The sequence below is a fragment of the Zootermopsis nevadensis genome, unplaced genomic scaffold (genome assembly GCF_977971745.1).
Source record: "Zootermopsis nevadensis isolate Lab colony 2312 unplaced genomic scaffold, Znev_1.0 Znev_ptg000015l, whole genome shotgun sequence".
Taxonomy (NCBI): Eukaryota; Metazoa; Arthropoda; class Insecta; order Blattodea; family Termopsidae; genus Zootermopsis; species Zootermopsis nevadensis.
In genome coordinates, this window is record NW_028259147.1 from 1,822,458 (window position 1) to 1,839,041 (window position 16,584).

A 16,584-nucleotide genomic window follows, 5' to 3' on the forward strand; every position below is an offset into this window, starting at 1 on the left:
AGTGGATCAGTAATTCTGTAACAGGTGACGAAAGGAAACCTCAACTGGTTCAGATTTTCTTATTAGCAAACATATTTTACAGAACTGAAATTTTAAAAAAAATCTGAATAAACTTATCGTTGTGAAGATTAAAACAAAATGCATTCATTCTAATGATATTCTCCCACATGAATGAATTTAATATGGCGCCCTAAGATATTTTATTCTTAAGAAATAATTATATTTCTTAATGTTGGTCCTGAATATTATACAAAATATACGTCTAACGATTGCAAAAGATTTCCGAACTGGTCTAATTGTCTTCTGGGACCAAACAGCATTGATGATGAAGACAAATCACTGTTGCACTGAGACGTAATTGGGTTGCCAGGTAATCTTCTTTCGATTCTTCCACTCCTCCAGTTTTCAGTGGAAACCACAAAATTCCTGGCATTTCTAATTCACTGTCAGTATCCTCACCTAATTACGAAAACTCTGTTAGGACAAGCGAAGAGAAAATCTGGATTTGAGGTTTTCACGGCGGTGATTTCGAAGGTGACCGTCTTCTGGGCTGTAGCGCTGTATAGTCTGATAGAAGCCTGCCGACGTTTCAGAGGTTACAATCGAGAAGACAAACAATCTTCCAATGTGGAAATAATTCGCACATACTTACCTGATAGACGTGATTCTGTTTGTCATACAAAATAGTGCACAGGCCTATATTTTACTCAGTTCCTACAGCAGAAATTCATTCTTCTCCCACACTTGTTCAATATAATATTTTTAGCAACAAGATGGCATTCACAGTTTATTCTGCAATTAATTCTATACACAACATGATTTTATGTAATTGTAAATTGTTAACATTTTGTGTTCGTGATTTCCAGATCTGATTTCGTTGGAATTTTCATGCTTCATGTTCTACCCATCCCCTTACGTCATATCATTACAGTAATATCTGTTGTGTATTACAAATTATGAAGCTGCTAATAGAACAGTTTCCTCCATCCTAATATTTCTTAATCCGTTCCAGGTCGAAAAATTCTTCTCAGGCACTTCTATTCAGGATGAAAAGTTGTATACCGACACAAATCAGTAGGTGAAGGAGTAGTTATGTATATTTTAATTTAAAATTGTTTTGGATAGGTTAATGATAAACCCACCCCTTTACATGAATTAATTAACCAGTGTTATAAACAGAGGTTTTCCGGTGTTGTGTATTGTCGCTGTATACGGGAGGAACAAAGTCCCCACATTTTGGGAACCCCGCTGGGGGCCTAGGTATTTGTCTGTCTTCTCCCACTTGAAGTACGACAGCCATCCCGGTTTCGGCGTGGTACAACACGTGACAGTGGAAGAACCAGAAACCTAAAACACAATACCGCGAGCCTTTGTGATTATTCTGTACACCGCGTCACAAGAATAACAAGCTTGGAAAGGTATACACCGACGTTTCCAAGAGGTGTTTTTTCACGCCACTTCACGAGTTTTATCATCAGCAGAGCGATCTATAGAATAATAAATTGTATAATTGTAACACTGAAGTAATCCGATGTAATTGTTCAATGATGATAGAAGTTTGTGCTAAAGTAGACTAAGGTAAAGACTTTGTTTCAGCATTTTATAATATTTATCATCTCTTACCTGGGTTATCGGCCAGGATCCTTATCACTGTATATCCCATACTGGGTACAGCTATTGTGTCCTTGTACACTGGGAAGTTTGAATGTTTTAAGGCCCCACGGCGCAAATCTCTAATTATACTTGTATCGTCCTCTCCTCTCTTAAATCTCCCCATTGCAATGACATTGAAGGAATATCCGTGCATGTGAAACGGGTGGTTGATACTTCCAGTACCTGTTGAAGTGAAATACAGGGTGATTGAAAGTAACTACAGGATGATTAAAAGTAACTAAAAGGTGATTAAAAGTAACTAAAAGGTGATTAAAAGTAACTAAAAGGTGATTAAAAGTAACTAAAAGGTGATTAAAAGTAAGTAAAAGGTGATTAAAAGAAACTACAGGTTGATTAAAAGTAATTACAGAGTGATTAAAAGTAACTACAAGGTGATTAAAAGTAACTACAAGGTGATTAAAAGTAACTACAAGGTGATTAAAAGTAACTAAAAGGTGATTAAAAGTAACTAAAAGGTGATTAAACGTAAGTAAAAGGTGATTAAAATAAACTACAGGGTGATTAAAAGTAATTACAGAGTGATTAAAAGTAACTAAAAGGTGATTAAAAGTAACTAAAAGGTGATTAAAAGTAACTAAAAGGCGATTAAAAGAAACTACAGGGTGATTAAAAGTAACTACAGGGTAATTCCAAGTCAATACAGCGTGAGATTTTTAAGTTATCATAGCGGCGAGTATGAAGATGACTGTCCTTAGAGAAGTTAGGCTACGCCGCATAGCGTGGTAGAAATTTACCGAAGTTTCAGAGCTGCTTATTGCTATCATCAGGTCGATGAATGAGTTTATTAATAGCTGCCGTAAAAACTATAATTAATTAATTAGTTAATAGTTCGTTTACTATTCGTTGGTCTCAATTACCGTTATCGATGAGAAGAAACTGGACGACCGATCCTAGGGGTATCTTAATCACGTGAACGCATTCACAGTAGTCCTGGGAACCGGGGCATCCCGGCGTTCTGCCAGGTCCTGTGGGACACAGAACGCTTCTCAGGACGTCATCTGCTTGGGTCAGGAGCGGCGACGGTGGCATCTCGAAGCTTATGTTATTCACCACGCCGGCTAAGTACGCGTTGCTTAATGGCTCTGTGGCAAGAAGATTAGAGTACACTTAAGTTTATTTAAGATTCCATTAGTAGAGACTGGATTAATCTAGCTCATGATACGATCCAGTTGCGGGCTCTTCTGACCTTCGGGTTTCATGCGAGACTGAGCTTTTTCAATAATGTTTCTATTCCGTGAATTCTGTAACTGCAGGTCGAAAGGTCAAAATCAGGGTCTCCACAATAATTGCAACCAGGGAGACAGATGACGTACAAAATAGCGCATGGCGTAATATAACACACAAGAACATTGCATCATTAAGCACACTCACCGAAGTAGCGGACGTAATTTCGCGGCCGTGATAGATCATCGAGAGAGAAAGTTTGGAATCCGAAAACCAGTTTGAAGGAAAAGTCAGGTTCGCAGGATGTGATTCTGTAAGGCACAGGATCCAATCCCACCAGGTGAACAATGCACACACCCTGGTCTGTATTGTCACAGGCCCCATTGTAAGCATTCATAACCTGTGTAATGATACAAACACATCGTAAAAACACGGGGCACTCGATAGGACATCCGAGGCAAAGAAAAATCCGCATCAGCGTGGAACGCGGCCATTTTAAATATACTTAAAGAATATTTATGTATGTTGTAAAGATATTTATAATGGTTGACATGAAAAATAATTAAATTAAATTCAAAATTGTAAGGGGAAAAAGAAATATATTAATACGCGTTTTTATTTAAAGTGTATGTTGACTTTTGCACTATCTAGGACAGTCCTACTTACCTTACCGCTGGGATAACCCGCGTATCCCGGGTTGATGGGCATCATAAGCATGTCCCCGTTGTACCTAAGCAGCCCTAGAGCGTAGATCTGAATATCGTCACAATTTCCGATGGTTTTTACATGTATCCAGGAACTTATCACGTGTTCTGAAGCGTCCAGAACGAAATCATACCTTTCTCCTGAAACATTATGACTAATTCTGGAATTTCAAAGGTATTTAAAGTGAAATATCCCACGAAAAAACAAAATTCGACTTAATACAAAACAAAAGAATAATTCTGTGCATAATTATTTTATTTCCATTAAAAAAAAACCTACAATTTACTAGCATAAAATTCTGGTAAATTATGTACCAGAGTTTTGATGTTCTGATACATAATTAAAATAGCATCCATTTTGAAACTAACAAATGTAGTTCTATTGCATTATAGACAACATGACGGTAGTCAAAAACTGTTTATTATTTTTCCCACTATAAATGTAATATTTGGGAATTACTCTCTTCCGAAACGTCGGTAAGCACTTACAGGCCCACATGGCGTCACCTTCCACAAGCTCGCAGTCAACAAGGGTTTTATTTCACCGTCAAACACAACTAATTTTTATAGATATATTAATTAAATCCTTTTACGTGTTCCGATAACTATTTTTGATCATTTTCGAGTGGATAAATATATTGACTTTTTCTGCCATGTATTGGAATACTTATTTGCAAATAAAACCTTAAGTAATTACATAAAACGATTCATGTATTTTAGAAGTGTCATACAATTACTATTAATCAGTGATAATCGAGGTTTACCAGGGTAGATATCTATCGAGTTGACGCGAACGGGTTCGACTGGATTTCCGTCCACTGCGATGACGAGCAATGTGTGATGTCCCACGCTGAACTTGTAAGGACACGAGGTACAGATCCCACCAACGAGTCGAAATCGGTACTTCTTACCATGCGTCACTCGGAAGACGTTGTACAGATTTTCCGAAGAAAATTCGTCAGTCTGAAATAACAGCAACACTAGAAATGTCCGAACATGGGAGTGAATATGTTTAAAAACGATTATAATTTTAAATCACGACAAAATTTTCTGTTTACAACTCGGTTAATTTATATTATATTTAATGAAAATGTGTGAGAAAATTTTGGGGAGTTGTCCGCGGTACCAAATAGGTGTAGAAAAGTTGACGTTAACCTATATTCTGATACAGTAGTGCTATCTAGCTTTTGTTAAGTATTTCTGATTGCAGAAACTATTTAACATCGTCGTATCAACTGTAGACCTTACATATGTTTAATATCAATCAGGAGTAAAAATTAAATACAAAAAGATGTGAACAAATTTGACAAAAGACATAGTGAAACCTCGAGAAAATACCAGAACAAGCTGAAAAGAATTTACTTTTAGTAAGAGCGCACGCATTTGAAGTACGGAGACTGTAATCGGCGAGGGTCTGCCGGAACTTACCGTGGTTCTCCGTCCTCTGCCATTTAATAATATGGAGTCGGGTTTCTGGAACGTGTCGTGAGTTCTAAGACCAGGGAAATGGTTTCCAGCCGGTGACTGCATCCAGTCACTGATGAAAATGACGTGTGACGCCAAATCGAAATCATACAGGTGACTGTTTGGGTCCAGAGACGTGGGTGTACGAATTACCATGGCCCCCTGTACCCCGTCTTGCTTCTGGAGACCTGCGCAGTGGCGGATAGTGGTCAGATAATGGCTGGAGAATGCCAGACACTTACGCTACTGACAAGCTAAATGACTGACAGTAACTCTGCTCTGGTACCTGAAGCCTTGTTGTCGCTGACAGAGGCATCTAATTAAGAGTAAATTTATTTATTCATTTATTTTTTTAATAAATTTCCCTTCGAGAATGATAGGAACGTCTGAAGTAATAAACATATAAACACACTTAGTTATAAAGATTATCCCATAAGGTCCAAAATCCTTAATGGCAAATTATAACCAACCAACTAACAAACACTTGCCTATTATACAGATAATGTATTTAACGACTATGTCAGCACATCAGACTGAATAGTCAACTGCAGGGCGTTTTCATTTTTAATATTATCCTCAAATATCCCCATTTGCCTTACTGATGATCTGTTTCCTGTACGTACCATAATTCTGTAAGCTTAAAGTTCATATCTACAACCACCCTCTCCGATATTATACACATGGTTACCGTAGCAACACCAGGAAGAAATTTTCGAATAAAAATTTTGTGTTTTTTATTATATATTTATTTCCCGCTAAGCTCCTGTCTTTATTGGGACAAAATGTTTAGCTTTGCATTCTATTTTCAAGTACCTATGATGCATTTTCCTTTCCTTAGCAAAGAAAATAATGTTTTTAAACAAATACGAGGGACTGATAAATATGAAGAAAAAATGAGATACTAAAATTATACTTTGCGTTTATTTGTATTTATTACAAAAATAAACTATTTATTTATACCCGCAATATTCTAAAAGTGTAATCACACTTTTAAGTAGAGGCGCTGAAGGTTGTACTGGGTGATCGAGATTCGTTTTGGGATGGAGATTTCAGATATCACTTCGAATGTTATGTTGTAAAATGTCTACTTCGCGAGCTACATTTGATATAAGCATGGTTTCGGAATTTACCTCTACTGACATCTACAGATCATTAATTCTCATTATACTGAGAATTTTTTTTAATATTATACCCGTTCAAGAAGTACCGGGTTCGATCTCTGCGGTCACCATTAATCTTAATAACCTGCAACATCAGTATAGCCAACTCTTGAACTGTCGTGAATATCTCAAACAAATAAGTGTCCAAAATGAAACTGGAATGTTGAATCAATTTCGCACGTATTTAGAGACTACTTATAAAGCTCTGATAACAGAACGTGCAAGCGTGAATGTGTCTCACCATCGTGTGAATGCCAATATAACGTTCCGGAGGTGGTAGCTCTGAAATCATATCGAAATGTGGTCATTTCGAGAATTGGGCACTGCGTTATCATAGGTACCCCATCCATGTGTGGTGAGCCTATCTGACGTGTGCCGTGCCAGTGGATGGTTGTAGACTGTCCCATCAGACTATTCATTACATCCACAATAATTCTGTCTCCATAGCACGCCTGTCACAAATGAAATTTATTTTAATGTCGAAGCAAACAGATGTTATCCATATTTCCTCACTAAACTACAGATGACTCTTGTCGATTTTTTTTAATATTGAATTACTTTTACCTGTATCGATGGTCCCGGGAGTTGCTGATTTACTGCAGTAATCCCACGTTCGTACCCGTCAGCCGTAATGCAGTATTGCCGGAAACAGTCTGTCGCGTTATTCGGGCAGTTTCTGCAAGTTCTGTAAAAAGTGTCATTAACATACATGCTTTATACAGAGTCTACATTTTGACTAGACTATCCTAATGTATATAATAACCTTTTGAAGCACGAAGCTCCTTTAAATAACATTTATTAATTCAGTCCGTACCGCGAAGAAAACACTTCTCTTCACCATTACAAAGATCAACTGGTTAACCTTGTTTAAGGAAATAATACGACTAAAACGCTAATTAACCTTTGGAGCCGAAGCTCTTTCAACTGAAACTTAAGAATTCAGTCCGTACCGCGAAGAAAACACGGCACTTCACCATTACAAAGATCAACTGGTTAACGCTGTTTAAGGAAATAATCGATGTTTATTCTGAAAAATCATACGAAACACAAAAAACACAGATATGTGTGCAAAATGCAGTTATTGAGTGTTTAATGCATGTGGTACATACAGTTACCATTTAGTTTTATAGGGTCTATAGTTCTTACAGTTCGGTTTAACCATCCTGACATATATCTTCTGCCGAGTGTAGTAAAATGTATTTATATTTGTTTATATCCTATAAATATGGCGCCCTAAGGGAAGGATAAACATTTAAGTCGTTGAAGAGAATCATTTGGAACAAGGAGACAGAAATTGGTAAGACGATGGAGGATGACCTCCATTCAGGAAGGACTCTTTTGCACGGTAGTGGTCGAGGCCTATTTAAAAGTATTGTTTTAGCATTTTCTTGGAGAACGTATCAGAATATCTGGCATCTGGGCTGAGATTTTAAAACCAGCGACCTCGCGAAATCTAAGTAGAATCTCTAATAATTTAACAGCGACTTTTTGTGTGTTTTCTATTCTACTCACGGCCCCATTGTCTTGTAATTATTGACTGTCCACTTGTAGTAGCATGTCTTGGGAGGGGCCCCATCTTCACAGGGCCTATAACACGACGATGGATCACTGAAGAAGTCACTGTCCATGACGTGGTTTGGCTGCAGGTACTTTGATAGGTCAATCAGCACTGTAAACGCAATAGTGTAACAAGTATCTGCAAGTTTTGCATTTCATTTGCGTGTTTCTTGACGTAACATATTTATTCTTGTGACTAAAAATGACTGGACTAGGATGTAATGCAAACTATTTCAGGGTAATTCAGAATATTGTCTTTTTTTATATATTTTAACCATCGTACCCAGTGACGTATGTATCTTTGATATTTAAATTTGTATATACAAATTGACTGCGGTTAAGATTTCAGAAATGCTTACTATAATTTCATTTTTCTGAGTTCCAAATTTATATTCAGCTACATTTATAGAATTAGAATTTCGGTGGTTTGGCTAACATTTGCGTCGTATTTCCCCATGATATGGCTGACTGCATTATTACCTGAATCAAATGTCCACGACTTGTCTAACGAAAAGATAAATAACACAGAGCACAAAATGAAGTGTGAAGTGAACGCCATGGTATGGCTGGGCTAAGGTAGGTCCAAAATGAAGCGAAGATTTATGAATCTGCAACAAAAAGACAGAAAAACGATAATATTTAAGATTTCAGTCAGTACCAAACCGTACCATCGTAGTAGAGAGTTAAAATATCTTCACGTTTTTATGTAGACGTCAGATCCCGATACTGACAGACGTAATTAAAGATGCCGCGTACTTATTCAGCCGCCATATTGATTTTTTTTTCCCACCGTTACGACAAATAGATAGTCCGGTGATAAGGAAATGAGCATAGAGTAGTTTAAATTTTCTTATCAGCGGGAAACACGGATTTTAATGTTCTCACTATAAACAGGAAGAAGCCTGAATGTGCAATGTTTACAGCTTGTAAGTCTGAGTAATTTATTGTAACCCACTTCGCGACAATTGTAATTGTCTGTAATATATTACAGGTACATTGCGAGATGATAATGTACAGACTATGAACAGAATTAACGTTGTCTATGGAACAAAGTTCTTCTTGAGAAGTTAATAAATATGACGTTTAGCTGGTCAAAAGAATTCTTGACATTTATATGACTATAAAGTTAAATATGCCTGTTAAAAAATTCAAAAATCGTGTAAGAAAGGAGGTAACAATGCTGAAATATAAAATCTCACTGCTTGAAACTTTATAAGATCATTATTGACTGGTATTTTTCCTAGCTGTTTATAACATGACGGTAACAACCTTACTTTGTAGGCAAATTCGTGCGAGGAATAATTTTCAGTTACAATTAATCTTAAATAAATTGTCCCATTTGATAATTTTACTACACAGAACGCGGTTCAAACAGTTTTTTTTATAAGCTCAGAACAGATTTTTTTTTACTAAGATCTTGCGTAAAACGGAAAGTTGTAAGACATTCCACATTGATGCAATGGCTTTGATAAAACAGTTCCGTTGTCATGTCATGTTATGGTTAGTTTGGGAGTTGCAAAGGACACGAAAGCTGTAGTTATTTGAGTCACAAATTGACGTGAAATTCCTTGCAAATTATTATTATTAATAATAATAATAAATGAGTTGAATTATTTGTACATTTATATATTTAGTTTATTGTTTGTTTTTGTATTGTTATTTTTAGTACTTGGCTGTTATTGGTCTTTTTGGCTGTTACCAAGCACTCTAATAAATGAATTGAATTGAATTGAATTGAATTATTATTCCATATATTCACCATTTTATAGGGTATTTACTTCTGTGTACCCCTGAGGTACATAGTGCAGAAGCTATTTCCGAAATACATTTTATTTTTACTGAATTTTTATTAGAACAAACTTCTCGTCACGATTGCACGTAATTCATAGTTCAATATGTTTTTTTTAAAAAAAAAAAAAGAAGCTACAGGAACGTAACATGTCTTTTCACAATCATCTTTTTGTTCTTATTCTTATTCTTCTTTGTTTCAAGTAATAGGATATATCGTATACTTTGTCACCACATTTATGAACTTCTAATCAAATTTTTTCATGTTCATGCAAATGTTGTAAAGATTGTGGCACCATACTAGCATTTAAACCAATTACCCAGATTTCCTAAAACGCGTGGCCATCCAATTTTTAATACATGCATACATGCCCTATACAAAGTTATTCTAAATTATTTAATATATATTTTATGTCGAAAAATATTAAATCAGCGACTGTGCGAAATCTTCGCTTTACTCTTGACAACTCGTGTAATGCAAATCTACGTTGTGAAATCTGTGTCAGAAAGCAGGTAGATACACATGTACTGCGTGATGTAAAAGATTATCTGTTGTTTCTACCGAAATTAAAGAAAATTACCATTAAATTCGCATAAAACACGTTTTAGTAACAGCACATCGGAAGCTTCAAAGTCGAAAATGTGTAGGTTCATTTACTGACACAATAATTTTTAAGGTTAATATTAGTGTTCAATAAAGCTAAGAGAAAAGAGATTGTTTCAAGAAATACAAATAAAATTTTGTATTTTTATAAACCTTCTGTACTGAGATGGATTCCTAGCTGTAGTGATAAAACGATGTGTTACAGCTATTTTGGAGTTATGGTTTGATTTATTTATACGAACCTTTGCAGAGAGTGCAGAAAACATGGCGTTATAATGGATCGTTTCTTTTGTCTGATTGCCAAACACTGATGTCACTTTTAATAGCAGTGAAATCTTGAAGTCAAGTTGGACTGAGACTGTACTGGGGGGGGGGGGGGGGGCTTTAGAATAGAAATTCACTCAAAACTTTTAAAAGAAACCACCTGAAAGACCGAAGTATAAATCTTAAGATAATATATAATTTGAAATGAATTAAATACATTATAAAAATGGAGACTGGTTTGAATTGGCTTAATTTCTTATGACAGCGTTAATACATTTTCAGTTTCAGTAACACAAAATTATTTTTTGAAATCTTATCAATCCCTGGAGGGGGGGGGGAGATAGTGGGGGGAGTAGCGATAGGTACTACTGTTATAAATGGGCTAGGGAGTATAAAGTTTGTTTGTGGCTACGAAGGCTCCCAGGCATTACCCGCTCGTCCTTCTGGTATGAATAGGTTTAGTGAGGACAAGGGATTTAGGAGACAGGATGGGGTAAGAAATGGATCAGGGTCTTTGCGTTAATTTTGAATTTTGATATTGGCCTTAGAAGGGCGGCGTTTGGAAAAAGTTTTACGTTAATATGGGGGGGGGGGCTACTATAGAGCGGAATTTTGATGTTAACACTGGGAGGGCTGCAACTTGGAATTTGGGTACCAACTCAGCATTTGCTCTAAGACCGAGGAAAACCACGGAGAACCTTGGTCGGGTTGGCCGGTCGCAGGACCTTCCGGATGCGTACTGACTTATAGTCAGTTCAGTTCGTACCGCGAAGAAAACACTTCTCTTCACCATTACAAAGATCAACTGGTTAACGCTGTTTAAGGAAATAATAGATATTTAATCCGATAATTAATTAACCCTCGAAGCCGAAGTTCGTCTAAATAGCATTTAAGAATTCAGTCCGTACCGCGAAGAAAACACTTCTCTTCACCATTACAAAGATCAACTGGTTAACGCTGTTTAAGGAAATAATCGCTGTTTATATTGTGAGAATCATAGGAAATCCATGGATACACTGAGTAGGTATCTAAATAATATTTAAGAATTCAGTCCGTACCGCGAAGAAAACACAACTCTTCACCATTACAAAGATCAACTGGTTAACGCTGTTTAAGGAAATAATCGCTGTTTATGCTGAGATTCATACGAGATACATTACTATATTTCACGGACAAAATTCAGAGTAATTTTATTTTTAAATATATGGCGCTTGCGTATAGCTAAGGCTAAGCTCTAAAGAATTAAGAGGTAGACGTTGCCCAAGGATAATCCTGTACCACATAGATGTTAATGGAATCCGGAACATACTTGGCGAAGTTCCAGTTCCGGGATAAACCATCCAGAAAGTTGAAACTAAAATTACATTTGAAAAGATCAGCATATCAAATCTAAGAAATGCTTTTAATCACACAGTTCAGAATCTTAGTGTCTATCATTTACATATTTGTACCAAATATGTAAATGATATTTTAATATCTTATGTAAAAATTTTATTTATATACAATTGTGATTAGACGGAAAAAACACGAATAATTAAGTTCTTAGATATCAGATGCGAAGACAAAAGATTCCGAATTGAGTAATAGAAAGGCGCAAATACAATTCTGTAATTAGCAACCATGTTATATTTGAAAACGTAAATAAAATACACTACAAATTACATTTATAACTTACATTAAAACGAAGATTTATTAAAAGCTTACCTTTGTCAACTGTGTAAAGTGAATATGGGTTGGTGTGTAATTTGTTAACACTACAGACTTCAGTATGTCACTACGCAGGTCAGGCTATTTAATTTTATACGTTAAAATCTGTTATCTTCACGTTCCACCGCTCATGAGCGCGATTCTACAGCTGATAATGACGAAATAATGCAATGACATTCGGATTCAATTGCTCGTTACAGCAATCCTTGACGTAGCCTACACGCATATACGATCCATGAGCATTAGACTGAAATCCAACGCATGTATGTTGTTGAGCTTGGCGTAATTTGTCACGTTCGAATGCTATTGTAACCAAATACGCTGAAGGATAAAGCAAAATAAGGAACTTCTAGGTAAATATTTTATAATTTCGCACGAATGATTCCCGGCCATTAATCCGATTAACAATTCTCTGGATGAAGAATCAGTCTATCTGTACTTTTTTGTGTGTATAGTGTAATTATGTGTTTCAGACTATTCTCAGAGTAAACAGCGATTATTTCCTTAAACAGCGTTAACCAGTTGATCTTTGAAATGGTGACGCGTTGTGTTTTCTTCGCGGTACGGGCTGAATTCTTTAATATTAATCAGACGAACTATGATTCTCAGAATAAACAGCGATGATTTCCTTAAACAGCGTTAACCAGTTGATCTTTGAAATGGTGACGCGTTGTGTTTTCTTCGCGGTACGGGCTGAATTCTTTAATATTAATCAGACGAACTATGATTCTCAGAATAAACAGCGATGATTTCCTTAAACAGCGTTAACCAGTTGATCTTTGAAATGGTGACGCGTTGTGTTTTCTTCGCGGTACGGGCTGAATTATTAAATATTAATGATATAAGATTTAGCTTGTAGTTAACAGGCCTCTGTGTGTTCAGCTTTGTTCGACTTTGACGAAATTAAATATTTTCGCTGATTTTCTTTGTTTTCTACGACGCATTCCTCATTAGTTCTGCATATACAAATACTTTTAAGTAGTATAGCACATCTTTTAATTTAAGCTGTGTCCTAACAACACTCATTTACAACTCCAAAATACTATATTTCCCTCGCCATTTTTTTTGCGAGTTTCGTACTAACTCTCGTGGACTTTGGTGTGATAAGAGAAATTATTAATTTTTTGCGTTCTGAGATTCAAATCTGGTCTCCATACGAATTTTCTTAGCCATAAAATAGTCGTAAAATAATAATTGTAATGTTTCTGAACTCAGATCTATTCTTGTTGTCCAAATTTGGATCCGCGATGGAACTTCTACGATATTTCTGGATGTGATTTACGTATATTATTTTTATTCCTTATTTGGATGTGACATGTAGTTGGAAACAAATGAAGAAAAATTCTCGCACACCTACGTACGCTCTGGAGGTTGTTACAGGAACAGAATGTGAAATCGTTTCGAGTGTTGGAACACATTGAGGACTGCAGTCTGTCAAAGTCAGCCACAAGGTTTACCCTGTAATGTAAACCTTCGACCTTGTATACCACATGAAAATACGTGCATATAGTAATAACTTTTCTTTAAAGGAATACAAGAGAGGTTTCAGTCAAACAACAAAGAAGTGTTTTAGGTTCCAAACTTTATGTAAACAAACCAATTGAGGTAAAGAAACTTTAAAACAGCTGACATTACAGTCATGCATCAAATCCTTTCATCTACCAGTTGTTACACAAATCTTTCGTCAACCATAAAATTTGTCTGCTTCAAGATCAAACACCTAAAGAAGAGTTTAAATCAGCAAATAGAACGTTGTATTAACAAATCGATGCGGTCCTCGCAGGACACGTTAAAGTGAAGTTCTGTTTTTGAGAGCTATCCATCGTTATGATGTTTCTTGTCGTGTGACCGAATAGGTTTGCACAGCGGTAACGCATCTGACATAATCCAGGTGTTACTTCTGTTTTAACGTGGGTCGGTGACCCGCTAGTTTGAAGACTTTTCGCTGTTCCTGCAAGTAGGCGTTGCGGAAGCACCTTAAATTACTTAATCTTACATTATTTCCAGTACATTATTCACAAATCATCTTACCGCGTCCCAATAAATGCTCTTTAACGACTTATAAAACATTCCTAAATGTATAACTAAGCAACTTTCCTGTTATATACAGTGATATCCGAACGGGACTCGCAGATAAATACTGCTGTCCTTTAGGATTCTGTGCCGTGTAATCTCATAGAAATCTATAGAAACTTCGGAGGTATTGACTGCCTCTATCATCAGGACGATAAGTCTCTTGTGACTTATCCTGTCCTGATGATGGAGGTAGTAAGTCGGTAAATATCTACCAGACTGCACGGCACATCATCCCAGACGACAGCCGTTTTCAGAACATCAAATCCGACAAACTGAATCTTGTTGAAACATACGAGAACAACGATCGATCTGTCTTGAAGGCTAGAAACCGTGGCCACAAACTTGATTACACCCTCGTCACAGTTTCCAGCCGGTCTACGCTGCTGGAACACACACACACACACAGATCTTTGTGACATCCTCAGAGTTGAAGATGTCTGGGATGAGAATTCCTTAATAGCGTTACGTAACGTACATCATGTGTCTTCTACAGCAGACCAGTAGGTTGTTACGCGGTTTCTATGGTAACAATCGTGTACTTTTTTCGTTTATTCCTTGTTTACCTAACTAATTTCCTCCGTCTGTGTCGATAAGCTGATAGTGGTGAAATTTCTTTTGCGTCTCTTGTAGAACCAGAAGGTTCATTGCCGTGTTCATAAAAGCCTGCCGCTTGTCCATATCTTAAGCCAGATTAATCCAATCAACACCTTATTATATCATTTACTTAAAATACTCTAATACTTTCGTCTTACCTACGCCTAAGTTATTTTTTATTTATTATTTTATTTAGTGTTCTGTCTGACGACAGGTCCATATGAACAGGATCCTTCCATCCTTTTCTCGGACTGGGACCTGTTCATATACGTTCTTGGCAGATGATCCAGAAGTGGTTTGCCATTGCCTTCTTCTGTGTGTGAATGGAGTAATTGTTGGGATGCCACGGAGGAAAACTCCGTGTTGCCTAACGCCTAACGCCTAAGTTAGTGAAACATAAAGTGTTATGAAATTTTAATTATATAATAACTCCTATTCCATTTTTTTCTTCAAATCTTGTCGTGTAATTATGTGTATTTATCATCTGACTTCAAAAAAAATTGAGAAGGAAGTGAAATTAATGTGGAAGATAAGTATAATATACTAGTCAACATTGTAATTAAACTTTTAAGGACTGCAATTTGTTTGCATGGGTAATTAAGTAATTACTTAGTACATTATTCAGTCAATGCGTTATCTTTCAATTCTTGTAGTTAGTTTGTAAGGAAGCTAGTTAGTTAAGTAGTGCACTCTCTATTAGATAAGAAGGTATTTTATTCCTGGCATTTGGCTGTCAGTTGACGTCTGGCGGGTGACTTACGACTTTTAACATGACAAGACATTTGTTTGGTAACTACTTAACTTTAATTGGACAAAACAGTTTTTTAAACAGGTTACAAAAACGTTGTCACTACAATAAGTCTTTGAGTAAAACGGCAAGCAGAACCATCAATCAGGACGAGGTTGGCAATCGGCGTGCGGATAGGAAACACGCTTTCGCAATTACCGCCGTCTACGTGACATCCAGCTGAGTTGTGGGTGACATCGTTCCACATGACGATACATCCCGATGTCGCATGGCGTGGTTTTACTCGCAATACTCGTCTGTGACGATCGAATTTTCTTTTTCAGGAACCAAATATTTTGTGACCCCTAATAATTTAAGTCGCCGTTGCAGTAAATATAACCCAGAAACACAAAAACCTATTTTAATAGCTTCGTCCGTCTGTCCGTCCATCTGTGCTCATGCAACCGCCTAAGGGATTTTTATAAAATTTGTAATTGTGGACTTTTATTAAAAATTATCCGGTGTAGGCTCGTACTTTGCCAACTTTTCGGATGTCCTCGCTGCCTCCATCATCAGGGCTGATTGAGGCAGTATTTTCCGGCATGAAGCCGAATTGTCTCTGTCTTCCCAGCCTATAGTAAAATCAATGAATTATTAAGTCTAATTGTAATGGGATATATTCTGAATACCAATTCGATACTTTTAGTAGTTAAGCTAAGTTATCTGTAACAAAGTAAGATATTCAGCGTGTTGCAGTGAAATCTTAGTGTTTAGGGCCAGGAAATGCTTCTACCCGAAGCTTTCTCCTCCCGTGTCCCGTTTTCGGACGCACTGACCCGTAATTTGTCGAAAGAAGACGTCTATTAACCCAGTGACCTACTTGCATTCTTCCCTTATACGCGCACCTGTCCAATCACGGTTGTGTTGTAACTTTTATCTCAAGTGTCTGTCTGTCCCACTGCACTTCTGGCTTAGATATCTGCAAATCGGATTAATTCTGGTCGCTAACAAGCTTATTTCTCGTGTACCAACAAGTTCAGGACGACAGAAGCTCTCTGTTTCATTTTGTTTCTTTTTTTTTTATTTTCTTATATTCTTTCT

The 16,584-nt window shown here is 36.7% G+C and overlaps 2 protein-coding genes and 1 long non-coding RNA gene across 5 annotated transcripts in view; 1 reads left to right on the forward strand and 2 right to left on the reverse strand.

Annotated features, from left to right (window-relative positions):
* LOC110833581 (ATP-binding cassette sub-family C member 5-like) overlaps positions 1 to 16,584 on the forward strand; it is a 51,704-nt gene that overhangs the window by 2,639 nt on the left and 32,481 nt on the right. The gene's annotated exons all lie outside the window — the stretch shown is intronic.
* Positions 154 to 12,328, reverse strand: LOC110833553 (multicopper oxidase 3). 3 transcript variants are annotated; one of them, XM_087349017.1, is made up of 12 exons: positions 12,084 to 12,328; positions 8,204 to 8,331; positions 7,679 to 7,835; positions 6,731 to 6,851; positions 6,408 to 6,618; positions 4,971 to 5,194; positions 4,307 to 4,505; positions 3,505 to 3,683; positions 3,046 to 3,238; positions 2,532 to 2,756; positions 1,624 to 1,836; positions 154 to 1,347 (listed from the first exon to the last, which is right to left on the reverse strand). In XM_087349017.1, the coding sequence occupies exons 2-12, from the start codon at positions 8,280 to 8,282 to the stop codon at positions 1,160 to 1,162; spliced, it is 1,989 nt and encodes a 662-aa protein (XP_087205143.1). In that variant the 5' UTR covers positions 8,283 to 8,331; positions 12,084 to 12,328; the 3' UTR covers positions 154 to 1,159. The 3 variants fall into 3 exon arrangements, with proteins under 3 accessions (XP_087205143.1, XP_087205144.1, XP_087205145.1); XM_087349018.1 differs by lacking the exon at positions 12,084 to 12,328 and adding an exon at positions 9,483 to 9,599; XM_087349019.1 differs by lacking the exon at positions 12,084 to 12,328 and adding an exon at positions 8,422 to 8,442.
* LOC110833616 (uncharacterized) lies at positions 13,654 to 14,657 on the reverse strand. The gene is made up of 2 exons (XR_002544258.2): positions 14,456 to 14,657; positions 13,654 to 14,037 (listed from the first exon to the last, which is right to left on the reverse strand). It is a non-coding gene; the product is annotated as an uncharacterized LOC110833616 (long non-coding RNA).

What these genes read in the sequence shown, in the direction of transcription:
- LOC110833553 (XM_087349017.1), bottom strand. Translation starts at nt 8,282, where the DNA reads ATGGCGTTCACTTCACACTTCATTTTGTGCTCTGTGTTATTTATCTTT. An exon ending in TCCCGGGACCATCGATACAG is followed by an intron (nt 6,619 to 6,730) that starts GTAAAAGTAATT and finishes CATTTGTGACAG; the next exon opens with GCGTGCTATGGAGACAGAAT. An exon ending in ATATTGGCATTCACACGATG is followed by an intron (nt 5,195 to 6,407) that starts GTGAGACACATT and finishes GCCACTGCGCAG; the next exon opens with GTCTCCAGAAGCAAGACGGG.